The 22443-nt window shown below is 39.2% G+C and overlaps 1 protein-coding gene across 4 annotated transcripts in view; it reads right to left on the bottom strand.

Annotated features, from left to right (window-relative positions):
- Positions 1–22443, bottom strand: part of Mme (membrane metalloendopeptidase) — an 85293-nt gene that overhangs the window by 41562 nt on the left and 21288 nt on the right. For all 4 annotated transcript variants that reach the window (XM_021646304.2, XM_021646302.2, XM_021646303.2 and 1 more), the window contains exons 4-8: positions 10620–10781; positions 9646–9726; positions 9453–9548; positions 9233–9351; positions 7711–7776 (exon numbers count right to left, since the gene is read on the bottom strand). In XM_021646304.2, coding sequence (XP_021501979.1) covers positions 7711–7776; positions 9233–9351; positions 9453–9548; positions 9646–9726; positions 10620–10781 — 524 coding nt within the window. The remainder of the gene's footprint in view (positions 1–7710; positions 7777–9232; positions 9352–9452; positions 9549–9645; positions 9727–10619; positions 10782–22443) is intronic.

Here is a 22443-nt window from a genome sequence, read left to right as displayed (position 1 = left end):
GCTGACCATTGGCTACATCTGATCTAGGTCCTCTCTAAGCATAGTTGGTGCACAGTCTCTGCAGGACCCCTGGGCTGAGATTTACATAAACTCAGTTTCTTGGTAGCTTCAGATAAATTTCAGTTTGTAAGCAGTAATTATAAACCATGTGCATTGCTAACCTTCTGTGGATTATACAGATATCTATTTGAGTTCAGTGACATCAAGACTAGGAGAATTCAATCCCATTTCTGCTAAGTCTCAATATTCTATTACTTATTAGCCATTGTGATGCATCACCAATTAAAATAACATGTGATCTTCTCATCTCATTTAAAATTTACTCAAATTCAAGTTTCTGGCAGGAGCTTTCGTCTTAGTAGAGCAGGAGCTGTCATCAGGGGAAATCTGCCACACAACTTGGGGATAAGTGAATGAACCTTTGATGCTTCCAAGCCTTGGTATCCGGGCAAATGCAAAGGAAGGCTACAATGTGTGCGGAAAGAGCATGCCACTTTCAGTTTCAGGAGAGTCTTATATCCTATTAATGGATTATAAGTAGAAAGAGCACCCTTATGTTCAATTTGAATAAAGAAGTACATGTGTTTTTACAGGTGCTCATCAGCAGACATCAGTCAAATAGTAAAGTGAAAATATGCTACCAAGCAAGAGCCTTAAACAAAACGAGCAATTACTGTGAATCTCAAAGGCTCAGTGAACTGCTACCAGCGACCCCCATCAAATGTTACACAGACAATTCCCTGGAACCAGGGGCTTTCTCTGTTTAGTGATCTACTATAAAGTTATGACTACCTGGGTAGTGCTTCCACCCACGCTTTTCATAGGATAAACTATTTTAGTGTGTGTGTGTGTGTGTGTGTGTGTGAGGATGTAAATTAGTATTTAGAAGTTCAATCACTAAAGTATTAGAAATGAAAAGATAATTTCATATAGGCTATTGGCAATTTCACCCCTTTCCCATTAAAAGCTAATCAGAGTTCTTATTTTCCTTTGAAGTAAACAAGTGTGTCTGGATTCATACCTCATGGGAACAGACAGTCCAAAGTAGGAGAATGTGGTATTTTGAATTAACTGTATTTGAAAACATATAAATCCACCTGCTTTCAGCAGGTAATTACCACTGGCTGTGAAAGAGATGGTAATTCGAATTTTCTAATATCAGTCTTTTGAGATTTTTCTTTGCTATCTGAGACCATTTCTGTTAATGTATCTTATACATTAATGTATCTTGTACATTAATGTATCTTATACATTATACATTAACACAGGAATGTTAATGTAATATAATATATCTCATATATGAACAGAGGAAAAAAAAACAAGAAATCCTTCAGTGTACTTTGTTGATTCGGCAATCTGGTTCTTATTCTTTACACATGTATTTGATGATTGTGGAACGTAGGTGGATGACACCATAAGACAATCCTTTAGGCCTGCTGAAATGCTGAAAGCTCCTATTGCTATATCCTGAGACACTTGAATAGAACACAGTGTTTTAATGAATGAGTTTCAGCCTGGCAACCACTTCTTATTAAAACTCATATTATAATGTCTTTTCCTTCCAAATTCCTATAATAGCTGTCAGAACTCAAACTCACTGCTGAAAGGTTCTAACCTAAGGCTTTAGCTTTTTCTCATTTTTAAGCATTTAAAATATCAAATGATATCAAGTATGCAGATTTGGAGAAACTGAGATGTTTTTGAAAGGGAAATTAATTTTCCTTGTGACTTAGAGAAGATTTAGTTGTCAGGGCAGGAATATGAATGAACTCTCACTTTAACAGTTGCGCTTTGAAGAGACAGAAAATCAAGAATCCTCTCAGTGGAAAAGAACCTGAAAACACCTGGTTAATAAAAGATTGTAAATCCTAGCACTGACAAAAGTAGTTTTAAAGAGATAATTGCTTTTAAGAGGCAGCATAAAAGTCATATAGTAGTAATTTTCTGGGGTTTAAAAGTATACATTAGCAAAAATAATATTTACTAATCCTAATATCATGGACTATGATTTTGGTTAGAATGATTACCACATTACAATAGCAGATAATGGTGTTTATAAACTAGTTCTTTAAAAGTGGGGACTCACCACCCCCAATCTGGGAGAAAGCTCATACTTATTAGAATTGCTAAAGAGGAACACAGCAAGGTCATTTTGCTGCTGTCCTTCAAACTTTAATATCAGTTAATGAAAGACATCTAGACCCGGGAATGAGAAGAAAGCTCTTCAATCAGATCAGCTGACCTCTGGGTAGCCTGGTGGTGACCACTAAAGATCAGGAGTCTCATATCCAGAGGTTATGACTGTGACACTCAGCTCTTACCACTTTTCTGTCTTTTCCTTCCTTAGAAGAAGATCTACAAAATGTAGACCAGGAAGTAACTAAGAAGTCATAAATGTGTTCGAGTTAGCCATTACGCTGGGGAATATCACATGTTAAGCAGGAAGTTCGCTGGTGGAATCTACAGTGTTCCAAATAAGGAATGGAGGAGTGTTCCTTTGCTCCACATCCTCATCAGTGTGTGTCACATGATAGATGTATATACCCTGGCTGGGTAAACCTGGGTTTCGTCTTTCTTGGTCTCCAGAAAGAAGAAAATGAGGTCAACAGTCTTCTTTGTTTCATATGTAGGTCAATAGTAGTACACAGAAAAACTACATAGGCCATATGTATTAGCTGACAAATTTCAAGGACACATTTTATCTATAACAAGTGAGCCATCTTGCAAGCCATCTTAGACCCACTTTCCCTCATCTGGGTCCACCGCCCTCCTTCACATGAATGACCAAACAGCCTTCCCCTCTACGTCACAGAACAGTCTACACACTGCAGCCAGAGAGATCTCTTCAAAAGCCAAATTGAATGGAGCCTAAATTGCTCATCTACTTACCCACTCATTATCACATCACTATTTTATTTTCATCATAATATTTCTACAATTCACATTTTGTCCTTCCCTTGTCTTCCTTTTCACTTTTGTCTCTTTTATTTCTGCATTACTTGAGTTCAATGACAGCAAAAATGTTTGTTGTCTTTGAATTCCCACTGCCTAGAAGAGTTGTCACACTGATATAAATTCAATGAATATTTATTAAATAAAAAACTGACGTGAAAATACAAACATATCAAGAAGGATTCACTCATTTCCACTTGATCCAAACATCTCTAGAACATAGCAGCTTTTATTAGTTTGCATTTTGTGAGCAAGCAAGTCAAATCCCCTCTATGTTTAATTTCAATTTGTTTGAGATTACTCACCTTTAAGACTATAAATCTCAGCTTGTGCTTTGGAGTTAGTGAGCTGAGGGAGGGGCTCTGTTTTTTCTCTGATTTAGACACATAAGCCTTGGGTCATCTCTTTCTGGCTTTGACCTACTAAGGCCATCCTTCAAGCGTTTTATCCTTATCCCTAAAACACCTTCATGTTTTATGAGCCTGTCAGTTTTAGAAGAATTCTAAATTAACCTATAGCTCTTGCCTTCCCCTTTCTAACCATCATTGTAATCCATAGCTTCTTATTTCCAAACTTCTGCCTCCTCAGACTCAGTTTCTTACCTTCTCACTGAGGGGTTTCTTCATTTGATTTTAATTAATTATTTACTTAATATATGGTTCACACAAGTAGTTTGTTAGTAGATTAAAAAAAAGTTAAAATAATTATGCTGGCTTTTCTTAAAGAGTAGTATGTGAGGACTGACTGCCCAGAGCCCTGTCATTGGTACATACAGAGCAGGAATGGAAGCTAGTGCTCAAGGCTAATATGTCTTGTTAGACAACCACTAGTACAGAGGATATCTATAACAACAGCTAAATATTTAGATTTCTTGCATGCAGATTTCTGTACAAAAAAAAAAAAGAAAGGTAATTAGATTTGATGAAGTGAAAGGTAGAAAAAAAAAAGAAGAAGAAGAAGCCTTGAGACTAATCCTAATTCATCCCCAGTAAAGAGCTCAGTGGCTTTTCTTGAGGAGGGCCATTTCTTAAGAAAATGAAGATTTTTTTTTCTCTTTATTTAAAAGGACTTTCTCATGTGAGATGGTTCATTGACATTCCAAGAATGGGAACGGTTACTTTTTACTGGCAATGTTTTCCCAGAAACATTGTTTTCTCAGAATAGACTTTTATACTTTTGTTTTGCATCTCATTACCTCTGTCTTCTAGAGAACGATGTATCATTAACTCTTTTCCTCAGATAATCAGATTAGCCATGGGTTCTCTTGCTAAAAGAGAGATCTAGCAAGATAGACTCCTTGATAAACTCATTTTGAGAACAGTTGTCAGACTGTTGCCCACACGGTACACATGTGTTCCTTTCTGAGAAGTTCATCTAGAGCTAATTTATTGAGGTTTGGTTTGTACCCTGGTCATCAAAAAGCTAAGGAAGAGAACAATTACAACTTTTATAGCTGAGTGACCTCATGGTACTCTGAAGTGGCATGTATAGGCTCCCGTGACCACTAAATGACAACAAAATAATGCTTTAGGCTGAGAGAAATTAAGTCATCTGGGAACTGATGATACGTATAGTTTTTAGGTTTAGAGTGCAAAGTCATATTGCGCTCATGAAACTCAAATCCAACGAGTCATCAAAAGACCATTGAAGTTGTATGCATTGATGAAAAATGCTGCTTTTCTGTTCATTTTGCATATCTACTCTCATTGATTGTACTGCATCCTAGTACTACAGCGCATTGTCTTCACAAAAAACCAAAGGGACCTAAGTTAATCCTTCTCTTTGTCAATTGTCATTGTCTTCTGGAGGATGCAACTCCCCTCCTGTTCAAGAGAACAAATGGCTGAAACCCATCCGATCAAAGCCAATTTTTTCTGCCCATATTATTATGACTATCTGTTGTAGGATGCTCAAGAAAAGAAGAAGGAGGTGTATGCTACATTTGATGGCTTCACTTCTGCACTGCTAAGCATTTAAAGGAGAATCAGGGCCAATGTTTCTCAGACTCTTCCATAAAACTGAAAAGGGTAGAAAAGTTACAACTCTGATTCCGAAGCCAGGCAAAGTCACTATGATAAAAGATAAAAGATTGTCATGGCAAATATCCATGACAATGACCAAGGTGAAATCCTCAGCCAAATATTGATAAATATGTTAACTGTTTGACAGAACATTAAAAAGACTTTTATCCATGATTAAGATAAAGTTATGCCAGAAGAAAGTATACAAGTATCATTCAATAATAATTGATCAATAGATACTACAGACTGAATTAACAAAATGAAGTACAAAACCACTTGGTCATCTCAAACTATGAAAAAGTTCAACATAATTTTAAAAAAATTTCAAAAGCATAAGTTAAAAAAAAACATACTTCAGCATAATAAAAGCCACAATGACAAGTCTACAGCTAGCCTAAGACTTAGTGATGAAAAGCTGAATAATTTCTCTCCAAGATCAGAAAGAAGACAAGGATGTCTGTTCAAGACAGTTCTAAAAGTCTTAGCCAGAACAGTTAAGGCAAGCACAAGAAATAAACAGCATCTCTATAGAAAAGGAAGCAGTGGGATGGTCTGTTTGCCAATGGATGATCTCATATATAGAAAATGCTAAAGGTGTGATCAAAAGTAGTGAGAGAGCTGAGAACAGTTCAAAGAAACCAGGACACAAAATCAGTAGCATTAGTGCAAAAAATTGAACTACCTGACTTAGAAATGAACAAAACAATCCAATTTATGATAGAATATATAAAAAAAAAAAAAAGGGAGTGAATTAAGCTGACATTGTCAGACCTCCTTTATATTTACTGGGTGCAGCTTGACAGCCTGGTCAGCCTGGACCACCAAGCAAACCCTTTTCGAAAAAACAAAGAAGCCTAATAAAGAAAAAAATCAGGGTAGATGGTACAGCACTTTCCTTCTTTTCTAGTTCCCTTTGGCCTTAAACATGAATATGGCACAATAAAGCCAATTTTGACCAGGCAGACTAATGTAAATTGCAGAGGAGGCTGAGATTAGAATAAATTTAAAGGTAGCTTAGGCCCCAGAAAGTCCCCTGGGTCCTATCTGACCTGGACTGCCTGCTTTGAGATTGGAAAGAAAAATGAAAATACCGTCTCTCGCTTCAGATACTGTAATTTTGAATGTCTTTATTGTTGTGGCCTAGGCAAAACCCAGTTCAATACAGACTTCCATGCCTATAGAGACCAGAAATCCAATATAAGTCAATTAATTCTCTAGAATCCTGAGTCTAGATGATGGCTGCACAGACCTGGAGAATTATGCTCTCTCTCCATGGAGTGGCTAGAACAGCTGTGGCTTAACAGCCTTATGAGAATGAAAACTAAGAGTTTCTAATTCTACAGACCTAGCAAGAAATGTGTGTGACCAAGTGAAGGTCCCAATTCTGTAATGGATGGATAATTCAAAAGTTCAAATAAAACAAACCATGCGGCTTAAGTAAAAATGCATCTGTATCAGATGCAAACTCCAGCTGTCCCGTTTGACATTGCAACTAACACTGAATATAAAATCTACAAAGTATACCATCATCTTAATACAATCTTATCAAAGGGAAAAAGAAACTTTCCCACCTGTATTAGCAGGTACACTTTGATATCAGAAATCTTACAAACTATCTAAGGATTGGAAAAAAAATGACAGTAAGAGCACAACTGTAAATATGAACAGCTCTTGAGCTGAAAATGATAAGATGTGATATGATATTCCTCCCTCATTTTTAACTGTGACAGGAAGCAGATGGACACTTCTCCATGGCAACAGCTGCAACCCACACAACAACCAGCTCACACAGATGTCCTACATCCACTTAATTATCTGTGCCATTAATTGTGGCCGTCAACATTACAGTGTTTGTACTTTTCTTCATTTCAGTATTGTGTATCTACTCCAACACATAGCTTATTTCACTTTGATTGAGCCTAACATGAATGCAAGAGACGAACACTTTTAGCCAGTAATTTGAGACGAACACTTTTAGCCAGTAATTTTATCTAAGAAGCGATTCCAGTCACACTACCACAGAGCTGTTGCTCTTTAGGATCGCTACTGTGTTTCAAAAGAATTATGAGTAAAGTATCTGTAGGACAAACACCTTCCCTCTGATATCTAATCACACCCACTGTTGCTAGTTTTGTCTGCTGGGGCTCCTTCCATCAGTAAGCAAGAACACATTCACACCAGCCTAAGGCAGGAAGGCTTGGGAGATAGTAAGAACGCAATTCAGGTCAATTGCAGCTGTGTGAGATGTGATTCTATAGCTTAGGAAGGAGGTATAGAAAGGAGGTAAATGTTCCTATCTGCCTAGTTGTCTGAAAGAATCAGAAAGTTCTGGAAGGGTGTGTCTTACCATACAAGTTAATCCCTAGTTCTTACTGTTCTTACTGACAATGTTCTATACTATGATTAACCTGACAGTTTGGGTTTTCTTTAAATGATTCAAGTTAAATGTTAATGGAAACATTTCTAAGTGACTTTAAAAACACACCATGTGACTTAAAAACTAAGTAACAAAATTCAAACGAGGAATTCCATGCTTCCTTGCTTCCTTGTTTGACTTCCATTTGTTCGGTTGCAATGTTCATTCTATCAAAGGAGCATCAGCACTCTTTAGCTTTGGTCTCTCCCCAGCAAAGAACATACGGAGTTTTAAATTCGGCTCTATTCCTTTTCATTATTAAAGGTCTGCACAGATGGCTCTGTAGTCTGTGTCTGCTTTTCCCCCCCTTCTTTTATTTACCTCTTTATATATTCCAGTACATTCATAGTAGTCTCTGGAAGGTAAGCCAAGTCGCGGCTGGTCAAACTGTAAAAAAAATAGACATCAAAGAAAACAAATTACTCAGCAAGATATAAAACATTTAGATAGGATAGAAATAGTCCCACTCTACCTGCTGTTTGTAAGGGCAAAGATCAGAAACAGAGTAAATAACTAACAAAGAAAAGGTTTCTACACTACTTGCAACTATTTAACACTCAGCAAGATATAAAACATTTGGATAAAATAGAAATAGTCCCACTCTGTCTGCTGTTTGTAAGGGCAAAGATCAGAAACGGAGTAACTAACTAACAAGGAAAAGGTTTCTACACTACTTGCAACTATTTAACTTGCACAGGCAGCTAAATAATCTGGGGGATTTCATTGTGGATACATGAATGAAACTAAAGAATACTTGAGCTGAAATTAAGCTGGAAATGATTTTTTAATTCAGAGCAAAAGGTACAAGCAAAAGCATATAGGATCCTGGCCCAATGAGCCCCCAAATTACTCATCTACGGAGCACCCCAGCTTCTGGACCTTCTAATACAGGCTCTTGGCCCCACCCCTAACTGGGGTACATTCTCACTGGTAGAAGTAGGTCATGTTCTTCCACGTTATTTGGGTGTGAGTTGGTGGAAGCATAGAAAATTACTATAGTCACTTTACAGTCGCTATTTGCCAGTATAAATCATGCCAGAAATTTTGAGGTAGTCTACCAAAGTGGCATGGAGGAGACTCCTCCTCAGATGTCCCCTGAGGTGTGTGCTCAGAGGACTTTAGCAGGTGCAGATGGTAGCTGGGTATGGGAGACACTGCTGATCTCCTGTAGGTGCTCCGCTTTGGGCACCGACGGTGAGGATATGCGGGCACACTGACAGCTTTCTGAGACTGCCTCCTGCGCAGCATACGGAAGAGTGGATGCAAGAGTAAACTAGGGCACTGGTGAACAAAGGTGGGAATCCTGGAAGTTTGGGAGTCCAACCTAATCCAGAGGAAATATGCATAGACAGAAAAAAAAACACGTAGGAAGAGCTACAGGACATCTCCACATGAAGGGCCCTTAGAAGGATGGTATTTTGTTTACCTTAACTGAGATTAAAAGCACAGGTAATCGTTGGTGAGAACCAAAACTGTATTTCAAACCCTCCTTAGGGCTTTTATATTAAGTCAATGAGGATTTTTTTTCAAGACGTACATTACTTTATGTAAACCAAAGCATAACGCATACAAAGAAGCTGGAGGTTATTCTCATAATACGAGGATCCTGGGGAGCTCTCTAAGACAGAGACAACACGGTGAGAGGTGAATATCTAGAACATGTCACTAAGAAAAGCTTTGAACATGCAACCCCAGGGCCAAGGGCCAGGGCACAGATTTACGACACCTGCATGTACTGAAAAGGAGAATTATCCTTACTCAAATATCAATGAAAACAGTGCACGTGGAAATTTCATTACAAGTTAGAGATAGCTTTGGCTGCCTGACACACACACACACTTACATGAATTATATGCTGGGTGGAAGTCTTATCATCAGTGCCAACAAAAAAATTAATGAGCACTTTTTTCCCATATTTTGAATTCAGTTGTGCAATAGATCTCTCAGCTGTCCAGGAAGTACCTAAAGGAACAGAAGTTGAAACATGTTTCCTGGAGTTTTGTTTCATTACCAATACTATGATGTGGAAATTATTAATTTAAAAAGGAGGGAAATTGCCTTACCATATGCTTGATCCCAGTTGTCTGATGCTACCGGCCATTCGTATATATCCGGTAACAAGCTGAGTAGAGGTTGTCCGCCTCTGCTATCAATAGCAGCTTTTTGAAACAATGAAAAAAAATTTTAAATGAGGTTGTACATATTTTATTCATATTTTGTTACCAAATATACATATTCCAAATAAAGAACACTTACACTCATTTATACAAGACCTGTACAAGGTTTTTGCTTTCTGCACTGCTACTATGTCTTCAGTTTTGGGTTCTTGAAGGACATCTGAAATGGGGCATTTAGTAAAATGCATCAACATGATTGCTGAGTTTTAGCTGTTTCAACATTTTCAACATAGGTCTAATTAAAAATAAATATTTTATCCCTCCCCACTCCTAAATCTTGAGGAAAACCACACTATCGTTCCTAGAACAGAAGTGGGGTTTAACTCTCTAGCTAAGTTACATGTAAGTCTTTTTGAGTGATCTGCTAGTGTATTTGTGTGTGTGTGTTCATGCAAGTGCACGTGTGTATGCTGTTTATACCCTCTTCTCGGCCACAGGTATACCAGTTCCCTTTCTTGAAGTTCATACTAAAAACAAAACAGATAGTACAAAGGAATTTGGGACCTAATGTGGATAATCCTCTCCATGCCTAGGAGATAATTATTTTTGTGTGAATGTGCTCTGGATGATCCAAATTAAATTGTTCTCCCTGTCTAGATATTAAAACATACAAAAATTCCATTTTTTCCTACAAAGCAATTTCTAAAAGAGAAGTGAACTAGGTATGGATGGAGACCGTAGAGGTGAGTCCAAGCATTCTCCACTTTTCAATGAAGGAAAAGGTTGGTAAAATCTTTAGCAACTTTAACACAGCATAGGGGTGAGTTGGGGAGTAGTGGAAATGGCTCAGGAGCCATTAGCCTGTTCTCTTCTCTACAATGACATGAAGACACTCTCACTTGAGATGAAGAGCTTTAGAGCTTGTGTGTCTAAAATTTAAGCAGAAATATGAAGAGATGCCAATACATCCATTTTGCTTTCTACTACCTTCAGACTGACTCAATGGAGGTCTCAACTCTAATCTTTTGCAAAATTTTCTGTAATGGCCAGCAGTTACGTCTTTAAAAATAAATGTAAAAGGAAAAAAACTTCACGGGCACAGTCAACACTAACCTTTCAAAATGACTTCTAGCTCATCTCTTAAAATGTCAAAATTACTGTATCGGGAACTGGTCTCGGGAATGACATTGCGTTTCAACCAGCCTCCACAGGCGTATTTGAAGAAGTCTGCACATGGCTCAACAGAGGCGTCCATGTTCTGGATCAGTCGAGCGGCTGCAAGAGCAGAGAGAGGACCAGACGAAATGAAAGATGCATTGCAGGAAAGTGAGATCAACACTTTGCAAATAAGAAGACTGCATGTAAAGTGAGAACCCCACAGACGTGGAGCCCGAACACAGTACTAACTGAAGATCCTCGAGAACTACACTCTGGACAATTTTTTGGAGCTTTTTGGCTTTAAAAATTGAAAGTAGTTGTTGTAAATGCCACTGACACTTGGGGAACAAGTCCATTCATTCTCTCTCCAGGAAAGCGGGTGTTTTATGTGAACCCCATAGGACTGTACAAACTACTGAAAAGTCGTAAAGAGCTTGTACAATGAGTTGTAGGTAAATTTTATTGCTTATTTGGAATACCACAGACCCCTCCAAACACTCCGAATAACAATGATGGTTGAAGTTCTTGCTCATGAAGACAAACATCAGACCCTTAAATGCATGTGAACTTTCTCTACCACCCATAAGGGAAATGGATTGATGTTTCCTCTCAGGCCAGCTTTCCTTGCATGATCCTAGTATCTGCATGAGCCTAAAGAAACAACATTGAGAGACAATCATGACCTCGTAATGCAGAACTCTTATTGCTAGTTACTTCCAGTGCTGACTGGTAAACCTCACTGACCAGAGATCTCTTGGGGTATTACCAGGGGTTCCTGTTGTGACAAAGAAAGTTTTGTTCTGATGAATATTTGGGGGCCGTGGGTGAAGGTAAGTCACGGGCTAGCACTTTTAAGCTAGGTCTTTGTGCTGTGTTTTGAATTGCTGGACATCTACACACAGCTATACCTGTGCTCTTCAGATGTTTCATTAAGCATCAGTTTCTGACTTCTGAACAAACAACTGTGTTTTAAAGTCAAACAAAATTATTTACCTCAATGAGTAAACATTAAAAGGCAAATGTATTGATACGGAATGTTGTTGAGCAGGTGTAAAGTGGGAGAAAAACGCTACAATGTAAAAAGCCCTATCTAAAAGCCCTAAAGTCTACAAGGATAGATGCTATGGTGCGGGGCATGAGGACCAGGCCACCAGGGAAGCTGCTATGGAGCTAGGACAAGATGGAGACATATCCAAACCCCGGAAATCTCAATCTTGAGATTGGTGGAAGTAAGGATCGTTTCCTCCCTGCTCTGTGCCAGCATGTGCTGATGCAGTAGTCTTGACCCTCTCCCTCCAAGATGCTCGGAGTAGTCACATGGCCTGGCACCTGGAATTTTCCTCTCCATGTAAAACAGGCATCACCCGCACCCCGGCTCCAAACAATGACATGAGCCCACCCTGGGAATCCTTTCCCACTTCCCCAAGGTTCATACAGCCCTTGTTCAACCCAAATAAAGTGCACAAGCTGTTTCATCGAGTATCTTCTAGAGTTGTTGTATCACTGGAAAGGCTCTGAGATAAAAGGTTGTAAAGCTTGAAGGAGGAGGGCTTTCTCTCTCTGAGCATTCACCACTGGATCAGGACCCTCCCTCGGACCTGTCCGCCCAGCTGGGCTTCTTTCCTTGGTCCTGGGCCTGTATGCTCCAGTGCCCGGATGCTCTGAAGAAGCGGACCCTAGGCCTGCTATCACCCAAGCGACCTAACAGTGGGAGAAGCGCCCCCTCCTCCCACGACCCCACATCCCTTGGGCTCCTCTTTGGACTGGTATCCTCTGGACTCAGCTCCAGGCTCTGCTCTGTCCTTCCCTGCCCAGTGTGCACCAGGTGCCTGGGCGTCCTGAGGGAGGAAGTGGAGCACGGAACCACACTATGCTACTTACTATAGTTCTATCTATGAGGAGGGGTGTGGGGGTGTTTAATTTTGTATTATTTGCTTATCTTTATTTCCCAATTTGTATTAGATGAGCTCGAATTCATTACCCTTGCAATAACGAAAAAGTTAATTTTTAAAATAGTCACATAAAGACAAGCAAAGTAATCTTCCATTAATAATGAGCTTATTTCTTATAAAATGACAATTCTGAGTGTTCTGGGCTGATAAATGGCATACCATTTTTTCTCCCTAACTAATCTTCTTGTAACATTCTCCCAACTTATTTGACTCTGGGAATTTAAAAACAAGCTCAGCTAGCATCTGGGAAGTCATTAATTACTGTATTCATTACCGAGGGTGTATTGTGTGGGTATAGCTTGGAGATGGAATATAAGCCAGGGAAGCATTTTGGTCTTTTTAAGTCAGAGAGCCTTGCTTTGAATTACAAAGTTCTGCTGTTGTTTAGTTGTATATGGTTAAATAATTTTCACAGGACCAACAGCTAGTCAACGTTAGAAGTATGTGTAAGAGTGTGAGAGTGAAAGAGTGTGTGTGTGCGTGTCTGAATGCAGGCTTTCCTTTCATGTGAGAGCCCAGAAGTTTGGGGGATATGATTCCTTCCATCTCCCCTTCTACTGCATCCCAACTGTGTTTTCTTTTCTCCTTGCTCTGTCTTCCTCTTCACTTTCCCATGCCACTCTCCAGTCACGTATTCCCTCCTTGAGGGAGAAAGGCAGGGCAAAATGTCGGGGCCGGGAGTGTCCCGATGGACTAACATTCAGTGTAAGCAGCACTGGAGCAAGCAGGAATGGTATGTGAGCTAACGGAACATATAGGAACAAAGGTCTGTCTCACCAGTATTTAAAGCCCACTGAATTAAGGAGACCTAAAGATCTCAGTAAAAAGTTTGGAGAGCAGTACTTGCCAGCCCTGACCAAAAGCCACTGAAATACACAGATGTGTAGGATCCCTTCCTGATCAATTACTTCAGTTTGGGGAATGATAACATAATTACCAAGGCTTCTTTACTGGTTCTAATATGCAGCAGATAAAGCAACAGAAGATTGAATATTTGAAACCAGAGATGCCTAGTATTTTCCAAATCAGAAATATTTCCTCTGCAAGTATAAAACCACTCACATCAACATACACTAGGTGGTAATTTCTGCTTCCTAAGAGTTCCTAGGAACCTCAGTGTGTCTCACACCACAGCTTCACACACTTTCTCCACTGATGTAAGTCTCTGTCTGCTCCTGCCCAGACCCTACGTATGATCCAGTTTCCTCTGAGTGTTCAGGATGGATACAGAAAAGTGCCTTTTTCCTTGCTCCAGCATCTCTCCTTGTTCCAAGTCTCAGGCTGGGCTTCTCGACTCTCAGCACCTCTCACGGGGGCCTGGTTTTGTATTTTGAAACATAGCAAAAAAAAATGTGCTATGTTGAGAATCACTTCTCTTCAGTAATGACCAAGAGACATTTTGTTGGCATCTCAAGGAGGATGCTTCGCCATCCAGAAGAGAGTTGGAAACATCATTCTACAAATCCGTCAGACATGGTTATTATACATGGTTATTAAAATTGGACACTGCCACACCTATTAAGAAGAGGTGGGGCTGGGATGTAGCTCAATGGCCAGGTGCTTGACCAGAGAGATAATGTAACTCCAATATCACATAAAAGGTGGTGGCAGTCTTTGTGCTGTCTTTGAATGACAACAGGCCCATGTCACACACTCTCCTCCTTTCTATCTGTTCTCTGCTTTCCAACAAAACTAATAATAAGCCAATTAAAAGCAGGATTTGGGGCACTACAAATGACAAATATTTTAATATTTATACGAGAACATTTCCCAGGTGGCAGTTTTCTGGTCCTGTATGTGTACACTGGTTTTAAAAGCAACCCCACATTTGTCACATGCTCCTGGGGCAAGTTTCAGTGAAACAAAGGGACCTCAAATCAGTATGATTGCTTTAGCAGCAAATGAATACAGCTCACGGCACTGCAGTGCCTCCTCATAGACTTCACTTTTTGAACTTGATTCCTATTTAGCAGGTCATTGATGCTTTCCCAAAAGAATGAAGAACAGATGCTTGGTAATTTCAAAGCAAATATGGGTGACTCTTGCTATTGATGGGAGCCCTGACAGATAAAACTAATAGCATAATGAATCATACACATTGGAGAAGATGGTCAGGGTGAGCCAAACCTACGCTCATTTTGTGTACTTCTGTTTAAGGACCTCACTTAGTATAGACCACTGACCCCTGACATGGCACTTATAACAGCCTGCATGAAAGACACTTAATTACAGTAGTCACTGCACTCAGTGAGTACAAGTGTGAATAAACATGCAAACATTCTTCTCCTTTCCACACATCTAGGAATTTCTGGAAAAGAGCCCGAGCTTTTGGTTTAGGGGTTAAAAGTAAATTTTAGTGACAAGGCAAATTATCAAACATGGTTTCACAAATAGTGAGGATATTTAGATTTTTTTTGAAACATCTACGAAAATGAACAAAATGGAAAAAACAAACAAACAAACAAAAGTTAGAATATACAACATTTATTTCTCAATTACTATTTGATTTAAAAAAAACTTCCTGTCATTATGAATTGGATTAAGTGGATCAGGTATCAAATAGACACCTCTCCTTCAAACTCATTTCTCGACTATTGTTGTTCTACCCTGAAGGGGGGTTTAGGGAATTGCACAGAAGCAAAAAAAAGTGTTCAGTCTGTTCTTTTCAAATTGCTCTAAGCCTTCTTGTACCTGGTGCCAAAAAACATTTTGACTTTAGTGTCTTAAAATGACTGAATTCTCTAAAAGTATCCAAAAGAGGTCAGAGAAATGTTATGACAGCTAGCAGCAGGTGCTTCCTGTAAAAACCTCAGGCTACTCGTTTATGACCAAATCATTTTTCATCAATATGGCCTTTATTAACAGATAATAAACCTGGTATTACGTCTGGGGCAACTTCTGCTAATTTGAAAAAAAAATCTTCTTTGACCACATTTTGAAGGTAATGTCAACTTCATTCCTCTGCCTGCACCTCCACCCTTCGCCCTCAACCACTGTAATAGCGGAGCTGTAACATTTAGAAAGAACACGGGGAAATAGAAAGTGATCACCTGGAAAGGCAGCAATAGGCAAACTAGAATCTGGGGGGCCATTCCTGAGAAGAAAATGACCCTCATGCTAATAAGAATCAAACAGCTTTCATTACAAACCTTCTGGATTCCTTCACAAGCCACACTTAATCTGTAATGAAGAAAATCCCTGCCCCCAAATTGCTTTTGTGTTGCTTTGGCTGGAGAGAGACAAGGTGTGGAGGAACTGACTTCATCTACACACTGGTTTATCACTTAAATGCAAACACTCCCTTGAGCCCATGTAGGCTAATGCTAAGACCTGCAATTGTTTAATTGGTCAGCATTGAGAAAAACCATCACCGGCAGTGCTATAGTTTAGTTACCATAGCGCTTACCCAAAGCCCTAGGGTGAATTCATAGCACCATTTCAACCTGATTCCATGCCTGGAATCTCAGAATACACAGGCAATGCATGAGGACTAGAAGTTCAAGTTCACCTTCAGTGGCACAGCAAGTTCAAGGGTTAGCCTGGGACACAGAGAACTCTGGGAATGAAAAAACAACCATGGCCACATAAGCGTTCACACTCCGTGGAAGATGTGTGGAAGCCTTCGCAAACAAAGGATTTACTCTGTACATCTGTGCTCTCAGTAAGGAGATCTATTTTTGGTGGCCTGCCTTGAAGATTAATAGGTCTACAGCTATATTTCACTTACAGATGCTCTGTGACTTACAGTAGGAGTGGATCCTGATAATCTCATCAGACGTGGGGAATATAATTAACTAGCAAACACACTTAATACACCCAAGCTACTTAGTTAGCATCATAGCCTAGTAACATGCAAACTTAAGAGCATCAGAGCCATGATTACATGACTGACCAGGAGCTCACTGAGGCTGGCCAGCATTTCAGGTGTCATTCAAACAATCACTAACCTTAGAAAAGACCAAAATTAAATATAAGTTCTAAGGAATGCTTATTCCCTTTACAGGTAAGTTTAATGGTCATAACGGTCAGAAGAACTACTTTTCAAACATGGGCTAATTGACCCCCAGTGCATAGGCTGTGTATTAGTTACCCTTTCACTGCTGTGACCAAAGTACCTGGCAGAAATTCCTAAAGCAATGGGATTTGTTTGAATTCCATTCGAGAAGGCTCAGCCTAGTATGGTGGGGAAGGAATGGCAGAGCAGGAGCTAAGAGAAAGGGATGGGCACCTGGCTTTCTTCTTTTTACACCTTTTATTTTGCCTGGGAACCAAGCCCATGTGCTGGAGCAATCCACATTCTAAGCATATCTTCCCCTTCAGTTACTCCTCACTGCAATCACCTTTAACATACACCCAGAGGTGTGCCTCGACCTCCTAGGTGATTCTAATTCCAGTGATGTTGATAACAAAGACTAATTATATCAATGTTCACATGTATGTACACACAGGCACAAGCTTTTACATAGTGAACCTGGAAACTATTCACTATCAGACTTCCAGACAAAAGAGAAATTAGAGGGGCTTCAAAGGCATTTAAATGTAATCATTATCACCATAACAACAACAGAAACCAACATTCACCAAGCACTTAAGTTCATCCTAGGCACTTTCCTAAAAGCTTTAATGTTTGTTTTCATTTAAATTTTATGGTAAATATATTTTGTTGTCATTTTGATACATAAATATTCTAGATAAATTATTTGTATCCCAGAACACACCACTGGTAAATGGGAAGGTGGATCAGACTCACTTAGAAGCCATGGTCTACCTTCCACCTACATTTGTAAAAGAAACATTATTAAAGCTGAAACCACACACTGATCCCAACACCTTAATAGTGGGAGACCTCAACACTCCACTCTCACCAAGGGACAGGTCATCTGGTTAGAAGCAAAACAGGGAAACAAGGGCACTTACAGAGGCCCCAAATCAAATGGACCTAATAGATGTCTACAGAACTTTCCACCCCAAATCGAAAGAGTATACCTTCTTTTTAGCACCTCATGGAACCTTCTCTAAAATAGAACATATAGTTGGTCATAAAGCAAACTTCAGCAGATACAAGAAGATTGAAATAATCCCTTGTATCCTAACTGACCATCATGGTCTAAAGCTGGACCTCAACCACAACAGAAACAGCAAAAAGCCTGCACATACATGGAAACTTAATAACTCACTACTCAATGACAGCTTGGTTAGAGAAGAAATAAAGAAAGAAATTAAAGACTTCCTAGAATTCAATGAAAATGAAAGCACAACATACCCAAACTTGTCTAAAAGGAAAGCTCATAGCACTAAGTGCCTCCAAGAAGAAATTTGAAACATCACATACAAAAAACTTAGGGACTCAACTGAAAGCCCTAGAAAAAAAAGAAGCAGATACACCCAGGAGGAGTAGACAGCTGGAAATAATCAAACTCAGGGCTGAAATCAATCAATTAGAAACAAATAAAACTATTCAAAGAATCAACAAAACCAAGAGCTGGCTCTTTGAGAAAATCAACAAGATAAACAAGCCCTTAGCCAAACTAACAAAAAGGCAGAGAGAAACTATCCAAATCAGCAAAATCAGAAATCAAAAGGGGGGTATAACAACAGACACGGAGGATATCCAAACAATCATTAGATCTTACTACAAAAGCCTATATGCCACAAAATTTGAAAACCTAAACAAAATGGACAATTTTCTTGATAGATTCCATCTATGTAAATTAAGTCAAGATCAGGTAGACAGACTGAATAGTCCCATATCCCCCAAAGAAATAGAAGTAGTCATCAAAAGTCTCCCTCCCATCAAAAAGAGCCCAGGGCCAGATGGTTTCAGTGCAGAATTCTACCATACTTTCAGAGAAGAGCTAACTCCAATTCTCTTCAAACTATTCCACAAAATAGAAACAGAAGGAACATTACCAAACTCATTCTATGAAGCTACATTTACCTTGATACCTAAACCACACAAAGACCCAGCAGAAAAAAAAGAGAACTTCAGACCTATCTCTTTTATGAACATTGACGCAAAAATACTCAATAAAATACTTGCAAACCGAATCCAAGAACACATAAAAGATATCATCCGGCAGTTCAGTGTCCAAGTGGGTTCCATAGTAATGGGAACATGGACTGCTTCTGACATGAACTGATTGGCCTGCTCTTTGATCACCTCCCCCTGATTGGGGAGCAGCCTTACCAGGCCACAGAGGAAGACAATGCAGCCACTCCTGTTGAGACCTAACAGACTAGGATCAGAAAGAGGAAAAAGAATCCTCCCCTACCAGTGGACTTGGGGAGGGGAGTGTGTGGAGAAGAGGGAGGAAGGGAGGGGTTGGGAGGGGAGGAGAGAGGGAACTAGAAGGGGGATACAAAGTAAATAAAGTATAATTAAAAAAAACATGAAAAAAATATCATCCACGATGACCAAGTAGGCTTCATCTCAGGCATGCAAGGGTGGTACAATATATGGAAATCCATTAATGTCATCCACCATATAAACAAACTGAAGGAGAAAAACCACATGATCAACTTTTTAGATGTCGAAAAAGCATTTGACAAAGTCCAACACCCATTCATGTTTAAAGTCTTGGAGAGATCAGGGATACAAGGCACATACCTAAACATAGTAAAGGCAATATACAGCAAGCCTATAGCCAACATCAAACTAAGTGGAGAGAAATTTAAATCATTCCCACTGAAATTAAGGACAAGGCAAGGCTGCCCATTGTCTCCATATCTCTTTAACATAGTACTAGTCCTAGCTAGAGCAATAAGACAACTAAAGGAGATCAAGGGCATACAAATTGGAAAGGAAGAAGTCAAAATATCACTGTTTGCAGATGACATGATAGTATACATGAGCGACCCCAAAAATGCAACCAGAGAACTCCTTCATCTAATAAACACCTTCAGTAAAGTGGCTGGATACAAAATCAACTCAAAAAATCAGAAGCCCTCCTGTATACCAAAGACAAAAGGGCAGAGAAAGAAATTAGGGAAACAACACCCTTCACAATAGCCACTAATAACATAAAATACCTTGGGGTGACTCTAATCAAGCAAGTGAAAGACCTGTTTGAGAAAAACTTCAAGTCTCTGAAGAAAGAAATTGAAGAAGATCTCAGAAGATGGAAAGATCTCCCGTGCTCATGGATTGGTAGGATTAACATTGTGAAAATGGCCATTCTGCCAAAAGAAATCTACAGATTCAATGCAATTCCCATCAAAATACCAACAAATACCAATTCTTTACAGACCTTGAAAGAAAAATTCTCAAATTCATATGGAGAAACAAAAAACTCAGAATTTCCAAAACAATCCTGTACAACAACAGATCATCTGGAGGTATCTCCATCCCTGATCTCAAGCTGTACTACAGAGCAATAGTAATAAAAACTGTATGCTATTGGCATAGAAACAGAAAGGAGGATCAAGGGAACTGAATAGAAGACCCAGAAACAAACCACACATCTATGAATACTTGATTTTTTACAAAGAAGCCAAAACTATTCAATGGAAAAAAAAGATAGCATCTTCAACAAATGGTGCTGGTCCAAGTGGATGTCTATGTGCAGAAAAATGAAAATAGATCCATATTTATCACCCTGAATAAAACTAAAGTCTAAGTGGATCAAAGACCTCAACATAAGACCAGACACATTAAGTCGGTTAGAAGAAAAAGTGGGGAATACCCTAGAACTCATCGGCATAGGAGAGAACTTCCTGAACAGAACACCAACAGCACAGGCTCTAAGAGCAATAATCAATAAATGGGACCTCATGAAACTGAAAAGCTTCTGTAAAGCAAAGGACACTATTATCAGAACAAAATGACAGCCTACAGGCTGGGAAAGGATCTTCACCAACCCTTTATCTGACAGAGGGCTAATATCCAGTATATATAAAAAGCTCAAGAAGTTAAAAAGTAACAAATCAAGTAATCCAATTAAAAAATGGGGCACAGAGTTAAACAGAGAACTCTCTATAGAGGACTGCAGAATGGCAGAAAAACACTTAAAGAAATGCTTAATGTCCTTAGTCATCAGGGAAATGCAAATGAAAATGACCCCGAGATTTCACTTTACACCCATGAGAATGGCTAAGACCAAAAACCCAAGTGACAATACATGCTGGAGAGGATGTGGAGAAAGGGGAACCCTCCTCTATTGCTGGTGGGAATGCAAACTTGTACAACCAGTTTGGAAATCAATCTGGCACTTTCTCAGACAAATAGGAATAGTGATTCCTCAAGATCCAGCTATACCACTCCTCGGCATATATCCAAAAGATGCTCAAGTACACAAAAAGGACATTTGCTCAACCATGTTTATATCAGCTTTATTTGTAATAGCAGAACCTGGAAACAACCCAGATACCCCTCAGTTGAGGGATGGATATAGAAATTGTGGTACTTTTACACAATAACCCATGGTAGCTCAGTGTCCAAATGGGTTCTCTAATGAGGGGAACAGGAACTTTTTCTGACATGAACTCAATGGTGAGCTCTTCCACTCCCCTCCCACGAGGGAAGAGCAGCCCGGCTAGGACACAGAAGAGGATATTGCAGCCAGTCCTGAGGAGACTTGATAAGCTAGGGTCAGATGGAGGGGGAGGAGGTTTTCCCCTGTTAGTGGACTTGGAAAGGGGCAAGGAGATGAGGAGGGAGAGAGGGTGGAATTGGGAGGGAATGAGGGAGGGGGCTACAGCTGGGATACAAAGTAAATAACCTGTGATTAATATAAAAAAATAAAAAAAATGTAACTAATAAAACAAGACAAAAAAAAATATATATATATATAATTCTAATTTTAAAGAAATCAAGAAGAAAGATTATGAGCACAGAAGAAAGATTATGAGCCCAAGGCCACAAAAATGAACTGAAATAGACTGTCCAGTCTAATTTGAAGCTAATGTTTTCCATATGCTATTTTTCTGCCATAAGTCTAGATAACATTTAAAACAAAATTTCAAGAGCCTTATAAAGGGAGGAGGAAAATCCAAGCTATGTCACCTGCCATTGAAATCTTAGATTCGTAGATGAATCTATTTTCTTATAATGTGCATGTAGTTAGATGTAGCTTTTCACCTCACTTGGCCCTGGATTTCTGTACCTTCAATTCTAATGGTCCTACAATGATAATCTGTAGTTGGCTGTTCCCAGATAAGTGAAATTCATCAGGTTTTTCTCTTAGTCCATCTCAATGAATGGCTCACAGCCAATAGAGGGCCAACAGTAATTTTTCTCCAGGGATTCCTTCAAAAATCACAATTAAAACACATGCTGATAATAAAGACCAGCAGTGTAATGGTGTCACAATTAACTTTAAGTGTCATGAGTCTAAAAATAGTTTTTCTTTTCTAGGTGTAATTTGCATTTTGAATCCTAAAAGACTGCTGGCAAAAAGCTACTAGGGATAATACTGTGATTTAAATAATATATCACTTAAAATAAGTTACCAAGTTTGCTTATAATGATAATGAATAATAATGTTCCTTTAAAAAAAAAAGAAACTATAGCTGTGAAAGGTCATGAAAAGTCTGCATTGTTCCCTTGGTAACACTTGGAGTGGATCCCAAGCTCCTCAACCCACCCAGGTTCCTGCTGTTTAAACGGGTTATTTTGAATCATGTGCTGGTCAAAGATGACCAACAAACTTCAATGGTATGCAATTAGTGAGAAGAGCTCAAAGCAGTCTGTCCGTGTGTCAGTCAGTTCCTGCTAGGGAGTGGTACAAAAAAGAAAATGAGGTCAAGTCACGTCAAGACCCTTCTGGAATTCTGTCAAATGGTAAAATGCTTCTTCCCTAGGGAGCACTATTAAGCTGAGTATCTATTAA

Source organism: Meriones unguiculatus, chromosome 2 (assembly GCF_030254825.1).
Source record: "Meriones unguiculatus strain TT.TT164.6M chromosome 2, Bangor_MerUng_6.1, whole genome shotgun sequence".
In the NCBI taxonomy this organism is placed as follows: domain Eukaryota; kingdom Metazoa; phylum Chordata; class Mammalia; order Rodentia; family Muridae; genus Meriones; species Meriones unguiculatus.
The sequence above is the reverse complement of the archived record's forward strand: the minus strand, read 5'-3'. Positions and strand labels throughout refer to the sequence as shown.